At 39.5% G+C, this 27,592-nt stretch overlaps 1 protein-coding gene across 1 annotated transcript; it reads left to right on the top strand.

Annotated features, from left to right (window-relative positions):
- The first annotated feature begins 1,288 nt into the window (after positions 1-1,288).
- pgk1 (phosphoglycerate kinase 1) lies at positions 1,289-27,152 on the top strand. Its single transcript, XM_067997154.1, has 11 exons — positions 1,289-1,466; positions 9,134-9,184; positions 10,166-10,321; positions 11,004-11,148; positions 15,151-15,254; positions 15,963-16,082; positions 17,880-17,994; positions 19,803-19,982; positions 22,855-23,032; positions 25,804-25,902; positions 26,761-27,152. The coding sequence occupies exons 1-11, from the start codon at positions 1,402-1,404 to the stop codon at positions 26,799-26,801; spliced, it is 1,254 nt and encodes a 417-aa protein (XP_067853255.1). The 5' UTR covers positions 1,289-1,401; the 3' UTR covers positions 26,802-27,152.
- Positions 27,153-27,592: the final 440 nt, after the last annotated feature.

Genomic DNA, 27,592 nt, shown 5'->3' on the forward strand with positions numbered 1-27,592 from the left:
GATGAGATCACCTCTCATTCTTCTAAACTCTAGTGAATATAGGCCTAGTCGACCCGATCTCTCCTCATACGTCAGTCCTGCCATGCCAGGAATCAGTCTGATAAACCTTCGTTGCACTCCCTCCATGGCAAGGACATGCTTCCTCAGATAAGGACACCAAAACTGTACACAATACTCCAGATGTGGTCTCACCAAGGCCCTGTACAACTGCAGTAAGACAACCCTGTTCCTGTACTCAAATCCTCTTGCAATGAACGCCAACATACCATTCCCCTTCCTAACTGCTTGCTGCACCCGAATGCTCGCTTTCAGCAACTGGTGTACAAGGACACCCAGGTCTCATTGCACCTCCCCTTTTCCCAATCTATCACCATTCAGATAATAATCTGTCTCTGTTTTTACAACCAAAGTGGATAACCTCACATTTATCCACATTATACTGCATCTGCCATGTTCTTGCCTACTCACCCAACTTGTCTAAATCACATTGGAGCCACTTTGCATCTTCCTCACAGCTCACGTTCCTCCCCAGCTTTGTGTCGTCTGCAAACTTGGAAATGTTACATTCCATTCCCTCATCCAAATCATCACTCAGTCAAGAAGGCGGCTCACCACCACCTTCTCAAAGGCAATTATGGATGGGCAATAAATGCTGGCCTTGCCAGTGACGCCCACATCCCATGAACAAATAAAAAAAAAGTTGCAGGAAAGATGGACACGGATTTGGGAGGCGACAACACGTTCATTCACCTAGTGAGTGGTTAGAATGTGGAACTTGCTACCGCATGGAGTAGTTGAGGCAAAGTGTATAGATGCATTTAAGGGGAAGCTAGAGAAGCACATGAGGGAGAAAGGAATCGAAGGTTAATGCAGGTAGGATTAGATGAAGTAGGGTGGGCAAAGGCTCATGTGGAGCATAAACACCGGCATCGACCAGTTGGGCCGGATGGCCTGTTTCTGTGCTGTAATTTCTATGTCATTCTATGTAATATCAATTCTAACCATTCCTCTGCTCTGCCTTTGACATTGATTGACAGGCAAGAAGCGGAACTCCATTCTCCCCCTCCCCCTCCCCCCATCCCCGGCTACGTGCCGAACGTGACTCTGCAACTCTGGCGCAGCCGCGGGAGACAACGTGAGGCGAATGTGGCGGTGGCCGCCTCCTTGGAGATAATGGATGGCAGGACAGGCCTGTGAGGAGGAGGAACGGCCTGTCTGGTCGGGCGGTGCTTATCCAGCAGCATCAATCAGCGCGGAGCTGGGGGGCGGGTCAAATCTCTCACACTGTTCACCGGTTACATTAAGGGCTCCGCTGCCGTCCATTTCTTTCTCGGTCACTGAAGCAGCGGTGGTGAGAGGGGAATCTAAAACTTAAAACAAGAAAAAAAAAACATAAGCAAAATGTCTCTGTCTAACAAACTCACCTTGGATAAAGTCGACTTGAAGGGGAAGAGAGTGATAATGAGGTGAGTATTTATGAGTTAGGAGGGGAGGCTTATTAAATTAGGACATGGCCTAAATCCAACTGATTCTAAACTGCTACCAATTTTATATATTCCTAATCGAGAATCACGTCACTGCGATGCCAGCACAATGTGTGGCTGGGTGTTAATTAGAGCTCGTGGTTTAATGAGAAACATAAGATCTCAAAATCATTAACGATTCACGTGCAGAAAACGAATTTCACTCATGATAAGTGTTTGAATTCCGAAATGAGATCTGCTCGTTTATCGTGTAAATGTGCTGGTGGATTTTAATATTTATTTCACACAATTTACTTTTCATTGTGTATAAGTATGTTAACTGTAAATGATTGGTGTAATTTTATAAAGCAGCCTCAAGCGGTGCAACGTGCTGAAATAAAGTACAGAATTGCAAAACGTTTTTGGGGAGGGGCTAGTTAACTGCGCATCTTCATATTTGCTCTGTCTGAAACCACTTTGATCATAGCAAAAAAAAAATGTATGATCCATATAGACTTTCATTCATGAATAATTGTAACCAAAGCTGCATTTAAGCCCTATCTATTGTTTTTCAAATTTCTCAATATTTAGCTTTGTTGGTCCTAAAAAAAAGGAACATCTTTTTGGGAGCTTTTAAGTAGGTGCAGTTGACCGGCTTATAAATTCTTTAAGTCTAGATTTCAGTGTTGTAATTTGATCACTTGTAATTTTGTTATACTTTGGTGTTTTACTACGTTTACTGACCTTTTATAATTTCATTTGGTGTTGCAAAATGTCACCTGTGCATTTTTTTTCAAATGTAAGGAATCTTACAACACCAGGTTATAGTCCAACAATTTTATTTTAAAATCACAAGCTTTCGGAGATCATCCCCTTCGTCAGTGATGGGGAGGGAGGGCGAGAGAGAGAAGAGCAAGGCTTGATGGTGCAATCCCAAAGATACGACTGTCACAACCCTTTGCTTATTTGACGAGTAGGAGAATACTTTATCCGGATGACCTTTAATCTTAAATGCTAGAGCACAGACGTAAAAATATTTCTGGATTAGGAGTAAATAGTTGTATGAAAAGACCTTGTGAATGAAGTGAAGGCCAAGGTCATTTTTTTCCCTTTTTGTGCTCATGGGACGTTGAGGAAAATTGCACAATTTAAAAAAAATGTGTTCTCAAAGGTGGCCTTCAATATTCCCAGGATTTTAAGCACATATGATTGCAGTTCAGAGCTGCTTCTGGACTGCAGTGCATTTTGTCCCTAGCCCTCCGGAGTGCTCGTATAACTGATATTTTGATTGTCCTGCACCAGTACTAAAAAAAAATTCAGATAGTTTTGGACTGTGCGTGTGTCCACTGGACACTGACTTTTACATTTTCTCTCTTATCTTGGTTTAATTACAGTTGAACTCTTAACCTCCAGAATGAAAGAGGACAGATGTTAGAGGACTGCATTTGGAGCCAAGTCCTACCAGTAAAAGCAGTGGCATATCAAGTTACTGTTAACTCTATGCTTGAAGTGTTGCCCTTATGTGACTTTTGATAGTCCAATAGAGATGGCCATAATTATTTTTGGGACAGACAGCCTTTGCTATCCAAAACTACAAATCAGAATTGCCTGAAGGGTCTCTGTGGGGGGGAGGGAAACTGCAATCTATCTCTCTTTTTATAATGTTTCTGTTTAAGATTTAAATTTTACTACAGTTGCAAAACTCTTGTAGAAACTTTCAAATTATTTTCTGTTGCTGTGAGTTCAGTCTGAGCATCTAATTTAAGGCCAATCTGCTGGAAATTGCATCAATGGTGTTCTTTTTTAGTATTCTGGTAGTCATGTGCTGTAATTCTGATTTAACTGAGGCTTTTAAATTTGAAGTCATCACTGGTATTCTTACTCTTAACATTTTTAGTAGTGGGGTCCATTTTCTTGCAGAAATTTTACAGCATGTTTTTCTTTAAATGCTAATATCGCTAACTGATGGTACAGCCTTCTGAGGGCCAATTCCAAGATGGTTGTCCTTGCAAAAATGTAATGGGAGAATGACTTAAATTAAAATTTCTTTTGTTAATTGTTAAAATTCTCTGGGGGCATTCATAGAATAATAGAAATTTACGGCACAGAAGGAGGCCATTCGGCCCATTGTGTCTGTGCCGGCCGAAGAAAAGCTATCCAGCCTAATCCCACTTTGCAGCTCTTGGTCCATAGCCTTGTAGGTTACTGCGCTTCAAGTGCACATCCAAGTACTTTTTAAATCCGATGAGGGTTTCTGCCTCTACCACCCTTTCAGGCAGTGAGTTCTAGACCCCCACCACCCTCTGGGTGAAAAAATTTCTCCTCAACTCCCCTCTAATCCTTTTATCACTTAATTTAAATCTATGCCCCCTGGTTATTGATATCTCTGCTAAGGGAAATAGGTCCTTCCTATCCACACCATCTCGGCCCCTCATAATTTTATACACAATTAAATCTCCCCTCAGCCTCCTCTGTTCCAAAGAAAACAACCCCAGCCTATCCAATTTTTCCACATAGCTAAAATTCCCTAGTACTGGCAAGACCCTCGTAAATCTCCTCTGTACCCTCTCTAGTGCAATCACATCTTTCCTATAATGTGGTGACCAGAACTGTATGCAGTACCCTGGCTGTGGCCTAACTAGTGTTTTATACAGTTCAAGCATAACCTCCCTGCTCTTATATTCTGTACCTCAGCTAATAAAGGAAATCCCCAATGAAGAGAATCTATGAACTGTAAGGTTATGAGCAGGATGCTGTAGCTAAAGATTTTTTAAAAAATCCTGCATTTGGATTTCAACAGCTGCAATCTGGGATGTAAAGGCAAAGAGGAAGGGAATTATGTCACATGCTGTAGAACCAGAGCACATGTGTTGTTGCCCTGAATAAGAGATCTCAATAGCTAACGAGTGCACAAATGATCAAGTAAAAAGGCTGAATGCTCTCATCAAAGCGTGTCGTTTTTTTTGAAGAAACAGCATTTTATGTTTTTGATACCTTGTTGAGAATGTGATTGGAAGCATCCAAATATAACAAGTTTATACTCAAATATCTTGCAGGGGTAATTGAATTGTAGATGTCTATTGAACCCATGGTATCTTATCTATGAAATTTGCCTGCTGGCATGACTCAGCCAAGAACTCGTAAATCTTAACATGGGTTCCTGGTTTAAGTTCGTTCACACATATATAATGTGCGTAGATTTGTTAATTCTGCTGTCTGAATGATTTCTGCTGCTCACCGATTCCATTGTGCAGTACATTCAGAAGCAGAAAACGGGTGAGTGATGAGATATTCTACCGGATGAGTAATCTGAAGACCACGATTAAGTGGTGGAATGTGAAGGGGTGGGTGGGGGACATTTTACATTGCAAGATAGGATTTCAGGATGAATGTATTCAGGACTGCTACTTAAAATGGATGGTGGTTTAGAGACTGAATCCTTTTGTGACACCATATTGATATCTGTTTAATTGAAAACTTTCTCCGGCAGTGTGTTAAATTAACATTGAACTGCTGTCCTGATCATTCAATTTAACTTGGTCAGTTTTGAATTTGCACATTTTTTTCCTGTTAGTTTTTTCCTCTGTTTCCAATTGTAACGATGTGGAGATGCCGGTGATGGACTGGGGTTGACAATTGTAAACAATTTTACAACACCAAGTTATAGTCCAGCAATTTTATTTTAAATTCACAAGCTTTCGGAGGCTACCTCCTTCCTCAGGTGGATTTCAGGATGAATGTATTCAGGACTGCTACTTAAAATGGATGGTGGTTTAGAGACTGAATCCTTTTGTGACACCATATTGATATCTGTTTAATTGAAAACTTTCTCCGGCAGTGTGTTAAATTAACATTGAACTGCTGTCCTGATCATTCAATTTAACTTGGTCAGTTTTGAATTTGCACATTTTTTTCCTGTTAGTTTTTTCCTCTGTTTCCAATTGTAACGATGTGGAGATGCCGGTGATGGACTGGGGTTGACAATTGTAAACAATTTTACAACACCAAGTTATAGTCCAGCAATTTTATTTTAAATTCACAAGCTTTCGGAGGCTACCTCCTTCCTCAGGTGTATCGTTCACCTGAGGAAGGAGGTAGCCTCCGAAAGCTTGTGAATTTAAAATAAAATTGCTGGACTATAACTTGGTGTTGTAAAATTGTTTCCAATTGTAACCACATTGCTTTGGAGATGTACCCCTCAGTAAATACTGACCCACTCCTGGGTACCCATACCATGCATCCTGGCAAATATTGACTTATCTCCGGTAAAACCCTGTCCCAACTTCCAACAGACAGTGTTTAATTTTGGGATATTTCACTATCATTGCAGAAAATATGTTTTATTAGTATACTGAATTTGTCATCAAATTCAGAAATCTGATGACTGACAGAAGTCTGATGACTGTGTGGGGCTCCCAAGGGAATTCCAGGTGGAAACCTATACTTTGCAGCCGTCAGAAAGAGATTTGACTGCTGTTGGCCTGGGCCGGTATTATGTCCGATCCTGGAGGTATGCTGAAACCATTGAACTGCCCAATCTGCTACCCACGCTGGTTTTTGAAGTCTTTTGCCAAAAATTATTTAGCCAAGGCCCATCTGAACTTTGTGTGGATGAATGGCCTTGTAAATCTACATAAGTCTGTATGACATAGTAAGTCTGCATGACATAGTTTGTGTAATCTTGAGTGTGATTTCCAGTAGGGAAGAACTTGCATTTATATAGTGCTTTTCACAACCTCGGGATGTCTCGAAGTGCTTCACAGCCAAAGAAGTAATTTTGAAGTGTAGTCACTATTGTAATGTAGGAAATGTGGAATGGGATAACCTTCAGGTTAATGGTCATTGGTCATTTTTGATTTTAACCATTTATTAAGGTGAGCTTGTAAACCAAGAAGGGGGCTGGATTTGCACAGTTCGTGGGTTCCACTGTAGAGAGCCTTTGTAAAAGGATTTGAGGATCAGGATTAGACTTGTTAGCAAAATTAAAACCCATGGGATTAAAGGGACAGTGGCAGCATGGGTACAAAATTGGCCAAAGGACAGAAAGCAGAGCGTAGTGGTGTACAGTTGTCTTTCATTCTGGAGGAAAGTATACAGTAGTGTTCCCCAGGGGTCGATATTAGGACCACTGCTCTTTTTGATATATATTAATGACCTGGACTTGGGTATACAGGGTATCATTTTAAAGGTAGATGACACAAAATTCAGAAATGTAGTAAACAATGTGGAGGATAATAACAGACTTTAGGAGGACATAGACAGACTGGTAATATGGCAGATGAAATTTAACGCAGAGAAGTGTGAAGTGATGTGTTTTGGTAGGAAGAATGAGGAGAGGCAATATGAACTAAATGGTTCAATTTTAAAGGGGGTGCAGGATCAGAGAGACCTGGGGATCTATGTAAAAAAAATCTTTGAAGGTGGCAGGACAAGTTGAAAGGCTGTTAAAACAGCACATGGGATCCTGGTTTTATTAATAGAGGCATAGAGTGCAAAAGTGAGGAAGTTGTGCTGAACCTTTATAAAGCACTGGTTATGCCTCAGCTGGAGTATTGTGTTCAATTCTGGGCACCACGCTTTAGCAATGATGTCAAGGCATTAGAGAGAGTGCAGAAGAGATTTACTAGAATGGTACCAGGGACTTCAGTTATGTGGAGAGATTGGAGAAGCTGGGGTTGTTCTCCTTAGAACAGAGAAGGTTAAGGGGAGATTTGATAATGGTGTTCAAAACCATGAACAGTTTTGATAGAATAAATAAGTAGAAACCATTTCCAGTGGCAGTAGGGTCAGTAACCAGAGAGCACAGATTTAAGGTGATTGGCAAAAGAATCAGAGGCGACATGAAGAAACATGAGGACGCAGTGAGTAGTGATGATCTAGAATGCACTGCCTGAAAAGGTGGTGGTGGAAGCAGATTCTATAGTAGCTTTCAAAAGGGAATTGGATAAATACTTGAAGGGGAAAAAAAATTACGAGGCTATGGGGGGGAAAAAGCAGGGGAGTGGGACTGATTGGATAGCTCTTTCAAAGAGTCGGCACAGGCATAATGGGCCGAATGGCCTCCTCCTGTGCTGCACCATACTATGATACTGTGAGTACTGACCTTGAAAATATCAGCACTGATCTCTACCTTTTTAATGTCCTAATAACACAGGATTTAACCTACTGGATTATGGTATGACTCTCTAGATCCTAGAATTAACAACAGCTTTACGTCCTTGCCAGCTATATTTAAAAAGAAAACAAACTCCCATTATATCTTTCCACCTCACCCCCTCCCAATTTCTCCCCACCTTGATAATGCTCACTCTTGTTCCATCGATGCTGGGCTCCCTCTACTACCTTGCCCAAGTGGCCATTAGGTCAATTGTGATCCCAGGCAGTGAGTGTCAGGATGTTATATGATTGTGGAGGGCTCACAGCTGAGCCCAATCCTGTCCTTGCTCAATGTCCAGATGCACACTTTTCAATAGAGGTCACTGTATAATTTTTTTGTCTTGTTTTCCCTAACCCAGCTAGTGCCAGTCTATCTACCTTTAACAATCAGTACAAAAAATCTGTAGCTTTCAGTGGTGTACAGATAAACGGGTTAGTAAAGATTGAAAGAACTTGCGTTTTATAGCTTTCACAACCTCAGGATATCTCAAAGTGTTTTACAGTCAATGAAGTCCTTTTGAAGTGTAGTCATTGTTGTAATGTAGGACTGTTGAATTGCTTTTCTTTTCCATATAATTAAAAATGTATTTGCGGTATCTTGCAAATACAGACAATTATGGGTGAGAATACAACGTACTGAGTTTGTTTTTGGATTGTATTCAGTATTCAGACTTATCACTTTTTTCAGGTCTTGTTACCAGTGCCTATTTTTGAGTCCAGCAGACTTTGAGGTCTTTTCTCCCCTTTCCCTCTCTTGGGTTCTGTGTCAACTACAGATAAGAAGGCAGGTTGCCAGTCTTTTGCTTTACCTTTTGAACCACCCTGAGAATGATTTCTCTGTAGTATTTTGCACTTTGGAGAGGTGTCCAGATTCTTGGTACTTCCTTGTGGTGGTACACCTGAAGTTAGGAACTGCATACGGTGTGTGTGGGCCTGAATCTATGATTATTTCCATCCAAATCACTGTGCTTTAAGGATCCAGCACGCACTCCCTTTGGTATTTCATCCAAATGACCATTGCCCAAGTGTGAGCAGTGATGGTGAATGCTTGCAGGTCATTTGACTGGGGGAACATTATAGCCCAGCCCGACGCTGTCTTCGCCCATCATTCACACGTGTTTTCACGCAGGGATCATTGGATAATGATCCGGAACATAAACCCTACCTGATTTTCCCCTCTCTAGCTCATTGGTGCTGACGCAACTGCAGTGTCTCTGCTGCTATCCCATATTGGCTAATTGAGCACAAACCAGCAGTAGAACCTGGGACCTTTTGGTTTGTATGGTTCAGTTTCATACTGTGTTTACCAATTGTTGTAACAACTATTGTTGAACTGCTTTGGTACAAAGACTTATTCCAGTATACTTAAATATTGTTTTGGTAGTTGCAAACAACTACTGTATACAAATACCTTTTCATAATCAATTTTGCTACAAACCTAATGTCTTGTTTATTACATGGGTATTACTGTGACTGATTCCCTATTATTGAGTTGTAATGTCACTGTCTTACAGGGTGGACTTCAATGTACCAATGAAGAACAATCAGATCACCAACAACCAAAGGTAAGATGCACTTTAATGGCCAGCTACTTAATAATTCTGTATACAATGTAGTAGAAAGCAGTGATTCAGCCGAGTGGTTCTGATTCGGTGTATGATTATCAGAATTACAAGATTGGGTTATTACATTAAAGTCTGTATCAGAAATGGGATGTGTATATTTTTTTCTCTCTCTTCCCTTGCCTCCTGAAGACAATGACTCGTGCTACATTGTAGTTCTCCAGGTACCTGCCATTCTCTAGTATCTTACCCAAGTGGCTATTTTACATGTATGAGCCGAAACATTACATTTTGGCAGACTATCCACCATTAGGATAATCACAGGTGAGCCTGATGCTGTCCTCACCTGATATCCACGTATACACACTTTGTGGCAGGTGGCAATAAGTAGTAGTTAGGAATGGTCACTCCAGCTATCAAGCATGTATGGCAAAGAAATGTGATGTAGATAAAGGTATAATAGTGACGGTAGAGATGTCGAGGCGGAAGTCCTGAGAGACATTATAGTACCATTTACATTCATCGCTATTTTTTTCTGGCAGTAGATTACTCTGGAGCATAATTGTGTGCTATATTACAGTATGTAATTGTAACATAGTGGGGCTTTGCTGCTGTAAATATATACCCAGAGTATTGGTGTGCATTGCATGGAGTTCAGTGCAATGTATAAAACCAGGTACACTGCACTGAACAGATGGAAAGAAGTGAAGTTGTGGTACAGTAATATGCTAGCAAAACTCATCTGAACGCAAACATTATTTAGGTTATCTTATACTATATATCTGGAGATCAAATGTTCTCTGAATTCTGCTGTGCTTTAACATGCAATAACAAAGTACGATTTTAAAGTCGACCAGTCCCTTTTGGGAATGTTCGAGAACAAGAAAAATTTGGAGGGAACGGAAAGAGAAATATGAGACTGTGAACTAAGGGGAAAAAGCACCACTATAACATATTTGAACTTTTTCCTTTTTTTTTCTACAGGATTAAAGCTGCAATTCCAAGTATTCAGCACTGTTTAAACAATGGAGCCAAGTCGGTGGTTCTAATGAGCCACTTGGGGAGACCTGATGGTGTCCCTATGCCTGAAAAGTTTTCACTGGCACCAGTTGCAGAGGAATTGAAGAAACTTATGGGAAGGTAAAGTGGAAACCAAGCAACCAGACCACACAGATGTGCATAACTCACGTAATGACAGCCTTAATTTTAGAAATAAAATATTCCAAAGTATTCCAAGGAGGGAGACTGGTTAGTGCTTTCATACATGTTTATACAGTCTCAATAGTTGTGCTTACTTGACACTAGATATAACTGAGTCTTTTGTCTGCGAGGTGAGAATGAATGTGACTTTATAAACTAGGATATCTTTTTAAAAAGATATCAACTGTAGTAGCTCTAAGATTGCTGAGCACTGTAGTGCAGGACAACTTTTTATTATATCAATTTGGAAATGAAGTTTGCTTGTGGATTGTGAATTTTTGTTAGGTAAGGGTGCAGAACTGAGTTGGAGCTGATAAAGAAACCTAAAGCTAAGTGTGATGGTTTCTGCATGTGTTAGGTGACCCATTTATGCTATAAAAATGCTGTCAAAAAGTGGCATTTTTAACCCTCACACCCCCATCCCACAGTGTTTAATTCTTATTTCTGCAGAGTAGTTTCTAACAGGGCAGGGATCATGGTAAGGCATTTCAGTGTATTAACAGTCTCCACACCTTTGCTGTTATACAGTGATAATTTTTTGTGGTATCAGTATTATAACGACACAGAAAATTGGCAACTTTACTGTGCATGGACCTTCTAAAGTTTTTTGTTTTATAAACAGGAATATTATCTTCCTCAAAGATTGTGTTGGATGTGAAGTTGAGAAGGCATGTGCTAACCCAGATAATGGAAGTGTGATTCTCCTGGAAAACCTACGATTCCATGTTGAAGAGGAGGGCAAAGGGAAAGATGCATCTGGGAATAAGGTGAGATTTAACACTGTTAACTTGAGTAAGGATTGTTGAATAGTAATGCAGGTGGTAAAGGTATGAAGGAAGCCCAAGAATTTCTGAAGTGGAAAGGATTAGGGTGGAGAGAATAAATTCCTTCAGAGGGATTAGTGAACTGCTGGTGTTGAATGTATCTGATCTTGAAGTGAAGTTTTGCAGTTCTAGGAATAGGATGTAAGCTGGAGGTTCTCATTTGAACTTGTTCACTTTTGTTAAGTGACTTCTGCATGTTGTGTGGTTGCCAGCGAAATAGTACATGGCAACACAGTGCCCCATGGATGGCGGGTGTTGAAATGTGGGAGATTTATTTTCTTCAGAATTATTCATCTCCCCCTTCTCCCCCTACCCCCCCCTCTCCATACCCCTTCTTAGTCTTTCAGGAAATTCTGTCCTGAAATAACTTATGAGGAAGTTTGCCAGAATGGCCTGAGTGATTGCTGAGGCAAAGTGCATATCTTAATTGCAACAGGGCTGAGATTAGGAGGTCAATATGTAGTAGATAATGGCAAATTTATCATCAAAGTATCATCTAGACCATTAATACTAGGGTTTACATTAGCAGATTTGACTGAACTTCATGTGTCCAAGAAACGTAACAGTTGCCTTGCATCCAGTGGCAGTGAGACTAAGAGCTGAGCTCAAGGAGGAATGACAGCTTGTCTGCCCCAGCTCTTGGCAGGATGGTGGCTGAATGCTGATCTGGCATCCAGATTATATTCTTGCTCCTTTTGAGTATATACAAGTCAATATTGTGTTTGTTTATTTATATTTATTTACTTTTTTTATATAATAAAATTCAACATTGTCACTAAGATTTCAGTAAAACATCATAATGGGCACATGAAATGCTCATACTGCATTAACTTCAACTGTGGAAAAAACACCCAGCAGCATTTGGATGTGTCCATAGAGCATTTTGAGCCCTGTAACACTAATGTGAGCACTAGTAGCCTCAGATCTCTGACTCGTGGTTGCAGTCGTTTGAGGTGATGAATGAAGAGTAATGCACAGTCAATACTAGGGCAGTGTCCTAGGCCCAACCATCTTCAGCTGCTTCATCAATGACCTTCCCTCCATCATAAGGTCAGAAATGGGGATGTTCGCTGATGATTGCACAGTGTTCAGTTCCATTCGCAACCCCTCGATAATAAAGCAGTCCGAGCCAGCATGCAGCAAGACCTGGACAACATCCAGACTTGGGCTGATAAGTGGCAAATAACATTCGTGCCAGATAAGTGCCAGGAAATGACCATCTCCAACAAGAAAGTGTCTAACCACCTCCCCTTGACATCCAACGGCATAACCATTGCTGAATCCCCCACCATCAACATCCTGGGGGTCACCATTGACCAGAAACTTAACTGGACCAGCCACATAAATACTGTGGCTGCAAGAGCAGGTCAGAGGCTGGGTATTCTGCGGCGAGTGACTCACCTCCTGACTCCCCAAAGCCTTTCCACCATCTACAAGGCACAAGTCAGGAGTGTGATGGAATACTCTCCACTTGCCTGGATGAGTGCAGCTCCAACAACACTCAAGAAGCTTGACACCATGCAGGACAAAGCAGCCTGCTTGATTGGCACCCCATCCACCACCCTAAACGTTCACTCCCTTCACCACCGGTGCACCGTGGCTGCAGTGTGTACCATCCACAGGATGCAATGCAGCCACTCGCCAAGGCTTCTTCAGCAACACCTCCCAAACCCGCGACCTCTACCACCTAGAAGGACAAGGGCAGCAGGCATATGGGAACAACACCACCTGCACGTTCCCTTCCATGTCACACACCATCCCGACGTGGAAATATATCGCCGTTCCTTCATCGTCGCTGGGTCAAAATCCTGGAACTCCCTAACAACACTGGGAGAACCTTCACCAGACGGACTGCAGCGGTTCAAGAAGGCAGCTCACCACCACCACCTTCTCGAGGGCAATTAGGGATGGGCAATAAATGCTGGCCTTGGCAGCGACGCCCACATCCCATGAACGAATTTTTAAAAAAAATGTACATCACAGCATTATGATTTCTCCAGTATTTCGGTACCTCTACACTAAATAAGCCCAGTGACGACTAATGTGCTTGGCATGAACAAAATAAGATCTATTCTATTAGTGAGATAAATCTTCTGGGAGTACACTAGGTTCCTCCTGTTATTAACTCCACCATCTACCTTATTTAAAATCTATTTAATGTATGTCTTGATTACAAAAGCTGTTTGAAGTCCTATTTTCTTGAGTTTTTTAGGTACTAGTTTAAACCATATCTCTGTACATCAGAAGTCACCAATACATTGATACTCAGAATGGTGACTTATTCCTTAAGGTCAAGTGGCATCCTCTTTCTTGAGCTACGGAATCTCATTGGTTTTTTGTACTGGAATTGCCCCAGATGCAGTAATACCAGTTGCTGTCAGACACGGTGACCTTTACAGGCTGACATTGGAGACTCCTTGAACTCAGCCTATATGGGCTGCTATGGTTGCTGGATTTTTGCCGTAACTTAATTTAGCACACATACTGGCTATGAATAGTTGTAACAAAGTTATTTGGGGTACTCTTTTTGCTAACTCGGCTGTGTTAGAATTTCATCAGTTTTTTTTTCCAAGCTTGTTTGAGTATGTGTGCACCATTCTCAGTGTTCTTAAAACTATCATTTCTGCTGTTTGGTGTTTTAAAAAACACCGTGGGGTTTTCTATGAATAGCCAGTTTAGCATAGTATAAATGATGTGGCGATATGTCCAGGAATCACTTGGATGTAATTGAAGAATATTTCTTCCATTATTTCATATTTGAAGCATATTTCTTCCATCTTCAGTATAATGATGGGATGAAGTGAGTTGTACACTGAATGCTTTTGGTGGAAGTCTGTCTGTAAACTGTTGTTAACTCAGTTGATTTATCCATCAATGGTGTCATGTAGTACTGTTGATGCCACTTGAACTGCATTTGTACTAGTGATTTTCTTTTCCTTGCCTCTTCTCATTCCGAGGGTTTTGAAGTGAATTGCAGCACCCCTACTGCTTCAAGCTTGTAGTAACTCAACTATGGCTTGCAGTGCAATTTATTTTTAAAAAAAAATCATGAATCCATTTTAATGAACCACATAGTTCACGAGATTTAAAGGCTCTACTTTTTAAACAAAGCTAAGCTATAATTGTTCTTTGAGTTGCCGTTTGTGTCAGACACTACCAGCATCTTTTATGAATTAAGTGATTCTGCTTCAGGTCCCAATAAACTTAATTAGCAGTTGTGCAATTTCTTGGTAGATTTGTAGGTTAATCTTCAAGGCAGTAGGGGTGTTAATAGTTGACCTCAGTGTTCCTAAGCTAGGAAGGGCGAACAAGTAAGATTTCTGTTTGACTGCTAGAAAGTGCACATGGATGGATGCTCAACGAATATAGGCTTGGGTTTGCCCTTAATGCTCCGATATAGTTAAATAGCTCTCAACTTTGTCTGGACTTACCTTGCACATGAGATCATAGGTATCAGAGGCACCTATAGACCGGTACCCCAGCAAGAGAACAGGGTATAAATTATAGTATTTTTTCCCCCCTAAATGAGTAGTGGCATGTTTGTAATCCCACTTTGTATGTAATGCTTGCACTCTTTCAAATTATATTTAGACCTCTTGTTGGTTGTATCGTTCACTCAATATATGTGCAGCTGAGTACAGTACAGATTTTTCTGGATCATTATAGGAATTTGTAGATTTATATAAGACTGGTACTTCATTATCTGCAATACTGCTATGTATCCTAGAAGAGAAATAAGTTGGAGTTAGACATGGGAAAATGGGACAACTTTTAGCAGCTGGTTGCAAAGCATTATTGGCAATGGCTTGGGAGCAGTTTACCTTCTCACCTGCTTGAGCAGCTACGATGAGAAAACAAGAGTAAGGGGTAAAAATACACTAAAGGAAAGGAGTCTTTTCCCCAACAATAACATTATATACTTAAATAAAGTATAATCTTTTCCAGATAAAAGCAGATGGTGAAAAAGTTGAGTGTTTCCGAGCTTCACTGTCCAAGCTGGGTGATGTGTATGTCAATGATGCTTTCGGAACAGCACACAGAGCTCACAGGTGAGCTGTTTTTTTCACTTGAAGAGGTACTGTGACTGGAGATGGGTTGAAAGTAGTGTATCACAGTTCTAGTTCCACTTTTGTTTTGATATACATGATATATGATTTGGGCATAGAATCTGTGTGCTGACGACACAAGTAGGAGGTTTGGCAAACAGTGAGGAGGACTGTAAAAGACTTTAGGAAGACACAGGTTAGTAGAATGGGCAGATAGGTGGAAGATACAATTTTAATGTGGTTGAGTGTGAGGTAATACCCTTTGATAACAAAAACAAAGACTGGGAGAATACACTCAATGGAAAGGTGCTGACGATTGTGGGTGGACACAAAGACCTAGGGTTTCAAATACATGATTCCCTGTAAGTGTCAGTAGATGAAGCTTTGTTTTTAAACAAAAAAGCCTGTAGAATGTTGGGTTTTATAAATAGGGACATAAAATACAAGGGTAAAGAAGTAATGATGATGAATTTATACAAACAAATTGGCTAGGCTGCAGTTAGAGTACTGTGTGTAACTTGTCTAAAAAGGTGTGTAGCACATCTAGAACTGTTACTGTTCCAGTGCAAGCTCTTAACCAGCTGTTGAACCCAGAGCTTAATAATCCAAAACCGTAGTAAATGAGATGGCAAAAAATTAGTTTACTTGGATTGTCCCTCTGACTGTAGATAATTAATATCCTTGTTTTTAATATTTATATTTTTATTCTAGCTCCATGGTTGGTGTAAATTTGTCAAAGAAGGCTGCTGGCTTCTTAATGAAAAAGGAGCTTGAGTATTTTGCCAAAGCACTGGAAACCCCTGAGAGACCCTTTCTTGCCATTCTGGGCGGGTAAGTGCCAAAATTATTCGAACTATTCTTTACTTGGCTTTGTAATAACCTTCAGAACTGATAACATACCTGCTTTATGTACTTTATTATTAAATACTGTACTCCTGAAATAAAATTGAAAACCATTGTGCTGTACTGCAATATAACTTGCAGAGATATTGCATAATTCATTAATTTTAAAAATACTGAATTTATTCAGGAAAGGGTAATGCACCAGAAATTGGTGGGATTTGCCTTGTCTAGTAAAGTGAAGAATGGCACATTATAGTTTAACTAAAATTCCATTTGCCATTTCTGCTATGTGGTTTATATCAAGAAAGTACTTGATAAGGGAGACCAAGCTATAACTTCTAGAACCTTCTTTACACAGTAATGGTAATGCAACCATTCTATAACATGCAGTCTTAATGCTGGGTGATGGAATAAAATTCTCCTAAATGGGTGTAATATGGCTGAGAATAGAGAAAGTGCTCACGGTTATGCCTGAGAAGGAAATTACAATGCAGATATGCTGCCTCTTGGTGGCAATAAAGTGCAAAAAACAGGAAACCTGTGAAATACAGATACTTGTCTGAAAGTCTCTGGTCATTTTTAAGACTTTATAGAACTGCATTTTGTTCTAGTTCTTCAATGTAGGTTCAAGAAGTGCTACTGAAATTTGCAACAGAGTACATATCTTCATAATGCCATCTGTTTTAATAATCTTCTGGAAGGATTCCTTTTATAGCTTTTATTTTTACTATTAACTATTGTAAATGGGAGTTGCAGCCATGGTCATTACAGCTGAGAGAATAATTTAAGCTACTGTCGAGCTGAACTGTGCTCCATTGTTCGATGTCTTTACAAGCTGCCAGCTCAGCATAATGGTGTGTAAACTAAAATTGCATGTATTTAGAGTTTAACTGTTAAGATTTAGGTGACCATACCATTTCAGGATGCAATTTCTTCAGAGGAAAACCTAGGAAAGTGTTTTTTTTTAAATTGCTATTTTTTAATAAATAGTGCATGAAGCTCTATTTTATTGCTTCTAATCGATTTAAATCTGACCTGATGGAAGAGTTTTTTTTTCTGTTCTTCCAGCAGGTACCAGTTATCAGTGCTGCTTAATTTGTTTGTACAGCAGATGATTAATTTGATCAGGTTATTCATACACCACTGACCACAATGAAGGCCAGTCCTACCTCTCATTTCCCAACCATGACCAAACTTAGATGCTTTATAACGGTGCTGTTTTCACGGCCACTATGTGGAACTAAAGTGATGAGACTGGTGTTTGTTCCCTGGCAATGCTTATTGAAACTTTTAATTAAAAAAATTGTATCTGTAAAGTTCATGCCAGCTCTGGGACTTGGATTCTGAAATTTGTTCCAAGTGGTTATTTATTTAATAGCGTTCGAAGGGTGAAAAAATTAAAATACAAGTGTTTTACTTCTGATTTCCTGACCTGCAGTGCCACTGTATAATGACTGGCTCGACTATGAGTTGCTGGGCGAAGTATGCTATGCTTTTAACTTCAATTTGCTTATGTTTCCTCTTTTAATATAGTTTAATAGAATGGGTTTTGAAGTTTTTTTTAAAAAAAATAAACTTTAGTAAAGTGCCAAGGCCCATTGCGCAGAATGCCACCAAAGCTGAAAAGGATAAATGAGAAATTGAGATTAAATCAAAAAATAGCCTGTGACATTGAGCTTGGCTTTTGAAAGTTAATTCAAGGAAATCAAGTTTAGTTAAATGCTGTTTAATGAAAAATCATGGAATTATGTAGCTTTAATACCTGCTTCCGTTGTTGTTCAACAGGGCTAAAGTCCAGGACAAGATTCAACTGATCAATAACTTGCTAGATAAGGTGAATGAAATGATTATCGGAGGAGGCATGGCCTTTACATTCCTGAAGGTCCTCCATAACATGGAGGTATGTGTGCCAATGGAATTGCACCATCAAGCTTTCAGTTTGCGAAGTAAAATAATAGATTTCATGTGGTTATTGCAATACTGAATTTTATGTAGTAGCAATTATTGAACTTTTAGGTTAGATTGTATTCTCTTGTCTGAACTTATTGCTGTGACCTTCTCTAGTAACATTGCTTAACTTTATTTTTCTAGTATATTTATCATTTGTGAGTTTTGATATGTATTATATGATGGTTGGTTTCTTATGAGTCGCTTTACAGTGGATAAATAGCTCCATTTCTTAAATAAAGAAGATAACATCTTAGAATCTTACTGCACAGTAGGAGGCCATTTGGCCCATTGTACCTGTGCTGGTCTTTGAAAGAGCTATCCAATTAGTCCCATTCCCCTGCCCTTTTTTTCCATAACCCTGCAGATTTTTCCCCTTCCAGTATTTATCCAGTTCCTTCTTGAAAGTTATCACTGAATCTGCTTCCACTATCCTTTCATAAGAACATAAGAAATAGGAGCAGGAGTAGGCCAATCGGCCCTTCGAGCCTGCTCCGCCATTTAATAAGATCATGGCTGATCTGATCCTAACCTCAAATCTAAATTCATGTCCACTTTCAGGCAGTGTATTCTAGATCATCATAACTTGCTGCATAAAAAAAGTTCTCCTCATCTCCACTCTGGTTCTTTTGCTAATTATCTTAAATCTGTGCGCTCTGGTTACAGACCCTCCTGCTAGTGGAAAATGTTTCTCCTTATTTACTCTATCAAAACCCTTCATAATTTTGGACACCTCTATTAAATCTAGTCTTAACCTACTCTGCTGTAAGATCTCCCATAATTCACATGCAGCTCTGTCACTTCTGAGTTATTAAGTCTTCAGGAGTGGAATAACTTGCACATTTCAGAACAGGTGTAGAGGAATACACTCTTCATAGTCGGTGCAGATTGTATGGCCATCAGGTAAAAGGGACAAACCATGTCCATGTGAATCTGTTGTGGTAATATGTATTTTTTTTTGCGTGTCTGGATAAACCTTGTGTTTTTATACGTTCCCTTTATTGCTTTCTCCAGTTTTGGGCCCTTACCTCTTCCATCACACTCTCTGATTCGGAGTTCCAGTCTTTGCCCTGCCCTCTCTGGCTCGGAATCGTGTGGTCCTGCTGTTACCCTCTCTTTATGGTGCCAGAACCTCTCAAACACACTACTGTCCCCCCGCCACCCATGTGCTGGTGACAAACTGTTATTTTCGTGGAGATATAATTTTTTTGAGTTCTCATTCTCTTTCCACTTTCCCCCCCCCCCCCCCACCTCCAATCCATCTCTTTCTGTTCCCAGTTGATATTTTTATATCTTGGATGCAACTGTATCCACTATAGATTCTCTGTTGACCTGAACCTGGAGAACATATGTGATCGGTTACTTGATGTGAGAGAAGGCACTATTTTTTAAACCATTTTTTAAACTAATGTGTAGACGGCAGGGACTCCAAGTACAAAATACATTGCTGCTCTGCGCTTGCTTAACTGTCACACATGTAGGATGTAAATATGTATGTACACCAATCTTCTCTGATTGCCCTGGAGTGTGCTAAAATTTCTTGACATCAGTTGTTTTAGAAATATAGTTCTGTTGATATTGCTACACTAGTTATGTCTCTTATTTGTAGATTAATAGAAGGATTTCACACAGTAAAATAACTCTATTGAAATGGTGCCAAATATTAGGTGACCTTTGCGGCAGATAAATTTTAATTAATCTTGATAAGAGTCTTAATGTCCACAGCAGTAAGGGAATATTTCTTAACTTTTCCCCTTTTAGATTGGCAATTCCCTCTATGATGCAGAAGGGTCTAAAATAGTAAACGACTTGATGGCCAAGGCTAAGAAGAATGGAGTGATCATAACACTGCCTGAAGATTTTATTATTGCTGACAAATTTGATGAAAACGCCAATGTTGGAGCAGCCACTGTGGCTGCAGGAATCCCAGCAAACTGGATGGTAAGCTGATAGTAGGGTTGCTCAGTACTTTAAAACATTTTTATACTGCCTTTCATGTTCTCCAAGTTCCAAAGCATTTCACGGCCAGTGAATTACTTTTTGAACTGTAATCTGTGTTATGGGGGAAACAGGGCAGCCAACTTGTCAACAACGAAGTCTTACAAATAGCAAATGAGTTAAATGACCAGATATGATCTGTTTTTGTGGTGTCGGTTGTGGCTTTTATGCTTATTGAGAATAGGGATGTCAAGGAAATGGAACATTCTCCTATTTTGGGCACTAAGGGTCAACATCAAGCACTCCCAGGTTGTGTACAGTATAGCCAGCTGCAGGATGAAGCTTCCTCTTCTCTATCCCAATAATGAGCTTTGGCTCCAACCTGGAAGTACCAACTCTACACCAGTGTGACATTTTCATTCCCTAGACCTGTTCAACATTGCGCACTCTGAATGCATTTTAGTTCCAAATTAGAAGCCATTTTGTAAGGTGGACCTGCACCTACACATGACTGGATTGAAAATGATTAAATTCATTTCATGTCTGATCCTTACAGTTAGCAGAAAAGGGAGACTTTATCCCATCAGCCTTTTCTGGATATGAAACCAGGTCTGGGGTGAGATGATAGTGTATTAACCTAATACACAACCCAGTGCTCTGTGGCGGGGGGGGGGGGGGGGTGGAATATACAGCATTTTCTGTTTTTATTTCAGATTTACAACATTTGCAGTTTTTTAAAATTTTGTTTATGGCTATACATGTTGTGAATTATTTTAGTGTTTCACTCTCGCGCTGAAATATAAGTGCCATTCTTTCATTTTTGACTGCCTGACAATTGACAACTGCAGAGAAACGCAACATTAGTTTTACAGCAGAAATGAGTAAACTATTACCTTGTGTATTATGACTTTAGATGTTGAATGTTTGTGATCACTTCTGTAACCTTACCAATCTTTTACCTGAGTCCACACTTACTTTTAAGCTGCTTTATTCAAATTATCTGAATTCAAATTCTTTAGCACTAAATTTCCACTTTGCATTATTTACATTGCTGGATTGGACAATTCAAGTTTTTTTTAATGCAAAAAATGTCTGAATTATTAGAAGTAGGCTGTATACTTTGCAGCACTACTCAGTATTTTATAATAATGATACTAACTCAAGGACATAGAACTGAAAATAGAGGAGCCCAAAGATAACCAGCCAAAATAATGGTGTGGTGCACCTCATGATCTATTATAAAATGACTTGTTTTTAATGGCTTTGGCAACTTCCTTTTTAATCCTTGGAGAAGCTTCTTAAAGGTTAATTGCTGAAAATTTACTTGTTTCTCAACATTTGGGGTTTTCTGTGTATGTATTTCTCAAGTAATGCATCAGTTTACTTCATAGGCCATCTGCATAATCAAATAGCAATGGGTAGTCAGTCTTGAAGTTTCACCCTTATTTTTAAATGGTTTATAAGAATTGCAAAGAAATCTAAAATAAACTATATTTTGTACACTTGTGAATAGAATTGAGCATTTGAGGACATGATATATTTGGTGTCTAGTGTTGTCTGCCTTTATTGCTGTGATATTAATAGATTGGGTAGGGTGCACAATGTTAAATTTGCTGCTACTGTAATGTAATAGAGAAAATTTTAAGTTTTTGAAAACTACGAAGCGATAATCAGCCGAATGGGGAGTAATATTAGAAACAACTAAAATATTTGTTTCAGCCTCATGCTGTGTAAAATAATTTGAATGTAAAAGGGGGAAAATGATATGACATTAAAGCTTTCAAAGGCTTATGTGTGACCAGCCCAATTGGAACTTTTGAGGGTTCATACTGGGTGCATTTAATCTGCAACTTTAGCATCTCTGCAGTGTGGAGACTCGTTTACAGCAGTGTTAAAATTACAGAATAATTCTGGAGTTGGGTCCTGATCTGACTACATTGAGAAGCAATATGAAACTGTCTGGGTAAGGCAATCTCACACTGCATGGGGTATAACTCCAGTGTGGTATCAAACCTTTGTTCTTAAATGCTCAGATCATCTGTTGGACCTCTTGAGTACTTTTTAAACTTCCTTGGAGTTGATTTAAATGTTGAGTGTGTGTGGATGCTTCCAAAACATTTAAATTTTGAATGGGGTTGGAACTCAGTGTGTGATGTAGCTCTCCTAATATTGCAGAAATATTGACTTTTTCAGTGATATTCTCACTCCCTTTTTTAAAATGATTAAACTCCTACAATTCATGACTGGCAGTATATTACAGCATTTCTATTTTCTTAAAAAAAAGGAAATGTTTAGTAGCAGTATCCTGATAGGCTATTAATGCATTAGTAGCCTTTCATTGTATGTATATGGACAGTACATAGATGTGTAGAGGATAAAAGTGCAGAAATTTCCTGTTCTGCATCTTAAAAAAAATTATTAACTTTTTTTCTTTTTAAATAGTAAAATTCATTGCTTTTAACAGGAATGTAATACCAAGAACAATGGAGTTGGGGGACATGTACATGTCTGAATTGGAATTGTGTGGAGCAACTTATCTGGTGTAAATATGTGGCCTTTATATAGTCCATATCTGTGCCACATTGACTGTGTACAGAACAGTAAGATAGAGCATGACAAACATGATTTGTATCTCTTTGACACGGAGGTATGAAACAAGTGTTGATATTTAATCACTTGAATTGTCCAATCATTTGAATCCAGCAATGTAAATAATGCAGCAAAGTGGAAATTTAGTGCTAAAGAATTTGAATTCAGATAATTTGAATTAAGCAGCTTAAAAGTAAGTGTGGACTCGAGTAAAAGATTCGTAGGGTTATAAGGGAGTGTAAAATACAGCAGTTTTGATGTATTTAAAAATTTTTCCCCCTAATAGGGTCTAGACTGTGGTCCTGAGAGTGTTAAGAAGTTTGTTGATGCCGTGGGTAGGGCCAAACTGATTGTGTGGAATGGTCCTGTTGGTGTGTTTGAGTGGGACAAGTTTGCCATTGGCACCAAGGCAGTTATGGACAAGGTCGTGGAAGTTACCCAGAAAGGTTGCATCTCTATTATTGGTAAGTATGGAGTGGGACTGGGAAGGATGCTTAAGCCTGATGAGAAAATATTTTGTAGTCTTCTAAAATGGTGCTATGCTGGTACTAAGCTATTTACTTAGCTTTTGCCATTTGTATTCAGGTTTTCATGTAATGCAGTTTAAAATGTGTACAATTTAAATGTATAATTTTCTGAAGTGAAGTTGGATAGGTTAATGCACTTGTGAAGTGTGTTTCAATTGAGAGTAAATTACTGAGTTCAGTACCTAGCGTACAGAGGTTCTTCCAAAAAACTTTACGGTGCAGTGACTAATATGAAGTAATTCTTTTTAAATGTTCTTCATGATTTAATAAATTATTGTTTGGAAATGGCTTTCAAATAGAATCATGAAAGTCAACCTGAGTGCAAAGTGTATTTTTATTTCAGTGTTTTGGAGAGTGCATGTGAGAAGGGCTACAGTGCAAAGTATCATCCTTTTTTGATCGTCTTCAATGACAAAGTAACAGTGCCAGGGATGGGCAATGTTTTGTACAGCCCAGGTGCTAAAATTGGTAAATGATAAAAACAGCTGGCCTGCTATCCTCACTTAATATCTACATATATGCACTTCCACAGGGGTCATTGGGATCAATCAGGGCTGGAACAGTGGCTGATTTTTCCCCCCCCCCCCCCCTTTCTCCTAGGCCAGGGACCCTAAGGCCAATTGTTACAATGCTCCTGTTACTGTGTCTGAGATCAGCTAACTCAGTATAAACATTTAACTTTCCTGGCTATCAGGGGACCTTGTCTTTTTTTTTATTCGTTCACGGGATGTGGGCGTCGCTGGCGAGGCCAGCATTTATTGCCCATCCCTAATTGCCCTCGAGAAGGTGGTGGTGAGGCCATTTCAGAGGGCAATTAAGAATCAACCACATTGCTGTGGGTCTGGAGTCACATATAGGCCAGACCGGGTAAGGATGGCAGGTTTCCTTCCCTTAAGGACATTAGTGAACCAGATGGGTTTTTACGACAATCCGGTAGTTTCATGGCCATCATTACTGATACTAGTATTTTTAATTCCAGATTTTTTATTTAATTAATTGAATTTAATTAATTGAATTTAAATTCGCCAGCTGCCGTGGCGGGATTTGAACTCATGACTCTGGATTTTAGTCCAGGCCTCTGGATTACTAGCCCAGTAACATAACCACTATGCTATCGTACCCGTCTGCCGTTGTTCTTATAGGAATCCTGACTGTAGAATTTCTTATGATATTGATCAGTATTTTGATTCAAAGAAGACAGCAAACAAATGAGCCTGCTTCAATTATATTATTTCAGAGCTGTTTTGAAGGTGTGGTCTTTATGAAGGATGTTTCTTGAGTTACCCTCAGCCAAATAGCGCATACAGCCTGCTCCCAAACTTCAACTAATGCCACTCTCTGCCAGGCTGCTTGAAGTCAAGTAGAAGCATCTCTGAACAACTTCCAGCTCGCCTGCAAGCACAAAGCCTCTGCACATATGCCCATACCTTCTGTTCCTTACTCTGGTTCAGAGAAGATCAGGTAGTTGCTGTCTGAGGGATTGCAGGTTTGATTTTCAAAATACCACTCTGAAGGCTCCATTTTTTTTTAAAGTTTCAGGTAGGTTCATTAAAAATGGTGGTGCCCTTATGTGCCGACACAGATTTTCTGAGTCGACAAGCTATTTAGCTTTTTAATTTTGAGAACATGTACAATATTAAATTTAAAAAGTTGCTGTTACATTTTTAATAAATAGTCTGTAATTCTAGTTCCAGCCCTGATTGCTCCCAATGACCCCTGTGGAATTGCATATATGTGGATATTAAGTGAAGATAGCAGGCCAGCTGTTTATATCATTTACCAATTTTAGCACCTGGGCTGTACAAAACATTACCCATCCCTGGCACTGTTACTTGTCATTGAAGGCTATCAAAAAAGGATGATACTTTGCACTGTAATCCTTCTCACATGCGCTCTTCAAAACACAGGGAAATAAAAATACACTTTACACTCAGGTTGACTTTCAAGTATAATGAATAGTTCTTGTGTAGTGATTATTTTCCCCTTTTGCCAATTATAGGAGTTGACAATTCAATTCTCTTCAGAAGTTGCAAACAGAGGCTTTAGTGGGAGTCTGCCAGTGGGGGTCCCAAATGAGGTTAGGGCTTGGAAATGCTGGGTCTCAGCCTTCAAGTGAAGTTTCTGGAATGGTCTCTTGGGGGTGAAACCTCTGCCTGTCCCAATCATGATAATCAGCACAAAAAGGGGCAGAACTTGGGGTCGGACCTTGCCACATCAGGAATTCCCCATTTCCCAGCTTCCACAGGGACCCAATGTGGGGTTGGTAGAGACCTGTATGTGAACAAACCACACAACAATTTTATATTTGAATTGAGTCGCTTAGCTCCTTCCTCAGTGAGCTGCCAGGAGATCAAATTGACTGGTCATGGCAACATGGTATTGTTGAGCTGAGACATAATTCCTGAGTGAAGCTGGTTGTTAACCACTGAAGGGGCCAATATCAAGCTAAATATTAGACAAAATGCTTCATTATCTTGCATTACCTTGGTCTTTGACTTTGTACTTAACACTTGGAATGAAAGATAGGAAGGGTGTATTAAGACACCAGAGGTTATAGAATTACTGAATATATATTTTTACATTTGTATTCTTCAGTGTTGGAAAAACAAAATGCCCCTAAGTGTTCAGTACCACACTTTTCAATAAGCTTTAGCAGCTCAGAGATACCACTAGTCTCTTCTGTTTTCAAACTTTTTTTGTTGTTGTAGGCGGTGGAGACACAGCTACTTGCTGTGCCAAGTGGAACACTGAAGACAAAGTCAGCCATGTTAGCACTGGAGGTGGAGCCAGTTTAGAACTGCTTGAAGGTGAATTTTAGTGTTTGCTGTCTTTTTTTTGGAGTTTTGTTTAACAATTGATGTGAAGTAAAGAAAAGCTCTTAACACAATGCTGTGTAGTCAGTGAAGTAGCTAAACATTATGAATGCCATCTCACAAGTTTTATTGTGTGAATATCCAATTGATTAACATTTCCTTTTGATTTAGCCTTGCATTGTTACAATTTAAAATTGTATAAGCAGATCTGATTTTAACTTTTTTAAAAAAAACATATGCAACTCATCCTTCTGTTATCCTCCTGCTGTTTACTGTTACTGTCAATTAGAGTCTTGAGTTGGTCACTGCAAAAGCAGCCCAGTAAGACTAATTTTTTCCTTCCTCCTTATGAAGTGCCTGGTCTTTGCTACCACACCAAGCAGGCCTTGTGAGATGCACATTAATCAGTCACCAAAAAATCAGAATTATTGTGTAGTGCTGTTTTGGCCTTGTAGTTAAACTCACAAGTCTCTGAAATCCACCTTGTTCCTGAAACGACCTGATGGGCTCACCAAGCAGAACTATAAAAAGCAAAATATCAGCACAAACTGTTTTATGTTGGAGTTCCATGTTAAAAGCTGTAAATCCTCTGCAGTATTTTTTGAATTCTAATCTAAGTACTGGGCATGTAAAAAGATTTGAGTTCATAAATATGTTTGAATAGCTTTACAAAGCTGGGGCAAGGGGAGAAGAGCTAAACCTCCAGTAATTTGCAGGCATTTTTTTTCCCCAACAAATGGAACCTAATGGTAGAACTTGAGCACAGCATGTTTTAAAATATACTCCTGGCAACCTTCCTGATGCTATCTCTTTTTTTCCCCCTCCCTCCCCTTTTTTGTTTTTCATTCATAGGTAAAGTTCTCCCAGGAGTTGACGCTCTCAGCAACATCTAAGGACAAAAGAGCCGAATTCTCCTGCACACACCCCCTCGAGTTTCACTGCTGTGCTTTAGAACATTCAAAAAGTATTTGTTTGTCTCAATACTGTAGATCTCTGTATATGATGAAAATGAGCTTGATGTTGTGTTGACTCTAGTTATATATATATTGTCCTAAAATATTCTGTTTTTAGTATTGTCCCAGTCCTGTATTAACATTATAGCAGATAATGGATTAAGCAGCTTTCCAAGTACTTGATGTCTTTCATGAACTGTAGTGCAAGGATGTCACAAATTAAGTTTACGGTTTTCATTTTTACTGGAGATGGACTGTAATGACTGCTGAATAAATAAACATACACAAGCACTGGATTCTTTTATTCAGAAATGGTGATTGATAAAGTGAACATAGTCCTGATTTACAATTAACTTCTTCATGCACTTGAACAGAGCTTGCTTTTGTATAAGAACATACGAAAAATGACAGTCAGGAAAAGACAGGTCTATCCAGCTATGATGCCTAATCCATTACAATACATACACTCCCTACCTCACCTGGAGCTGTCTCATGAGAGAAGCGAAAAACTATTTTAAAAACCCAGGCTACTTCGGGGGAAAAAATATGGAAAACTCTTCTATGACCCCCTTAGGCGATCGAAACTAGTCCAGGAGACCATCTTGGCCCTGATCAACTCTTTGAGCCTACCTGGATATGTTTTAAACTGGAAGTAAGCTTGTGCACTTCTGCATCTTTTCTAAAGCTTTAATATCACCAACGTGTGATAAGACCAAATCTGAACACACTAA

This window comes from Heptranchias perlo, chromosome 15 (genome assembly GCF_035084215.1).
Source record: "Heptranchias perlo isolate sHepPer1 chromosome 15, sHepPer1.hap1, whole genome shotgun sequence".
NCBI classification, from domain to species: domain Eukaryota; kingdom Metazoa; phylum Chordata; class Chondrichthyes; order Hexanchiformes; family Hexanchidae; genus Heptranchias; species Heptranchias perlo.

Coding starts and splice junctions, on each gene's coding strand:
- pgk1 (XM_067997154.1), top strand. CDS start 1,402: ATGTCTCTGTCTAACAAACTCACCTTGGATAAAGTCGACTTGAAGGGG. Junction 11,149..15,150: donor AAGATGCATCTGGGAATAAG/GTGAGATTTAAC, acceptor AATCTTTTCCAG/ATAAAAGCAGATGGTGAAAA. Junction 23,033..25,803: donor AGGTTGCATCTCTATTATTG/GTAAGTATGGAG, acceptor TTGTTGTTGTAG/GCGGTGGAGACACAGCTACT.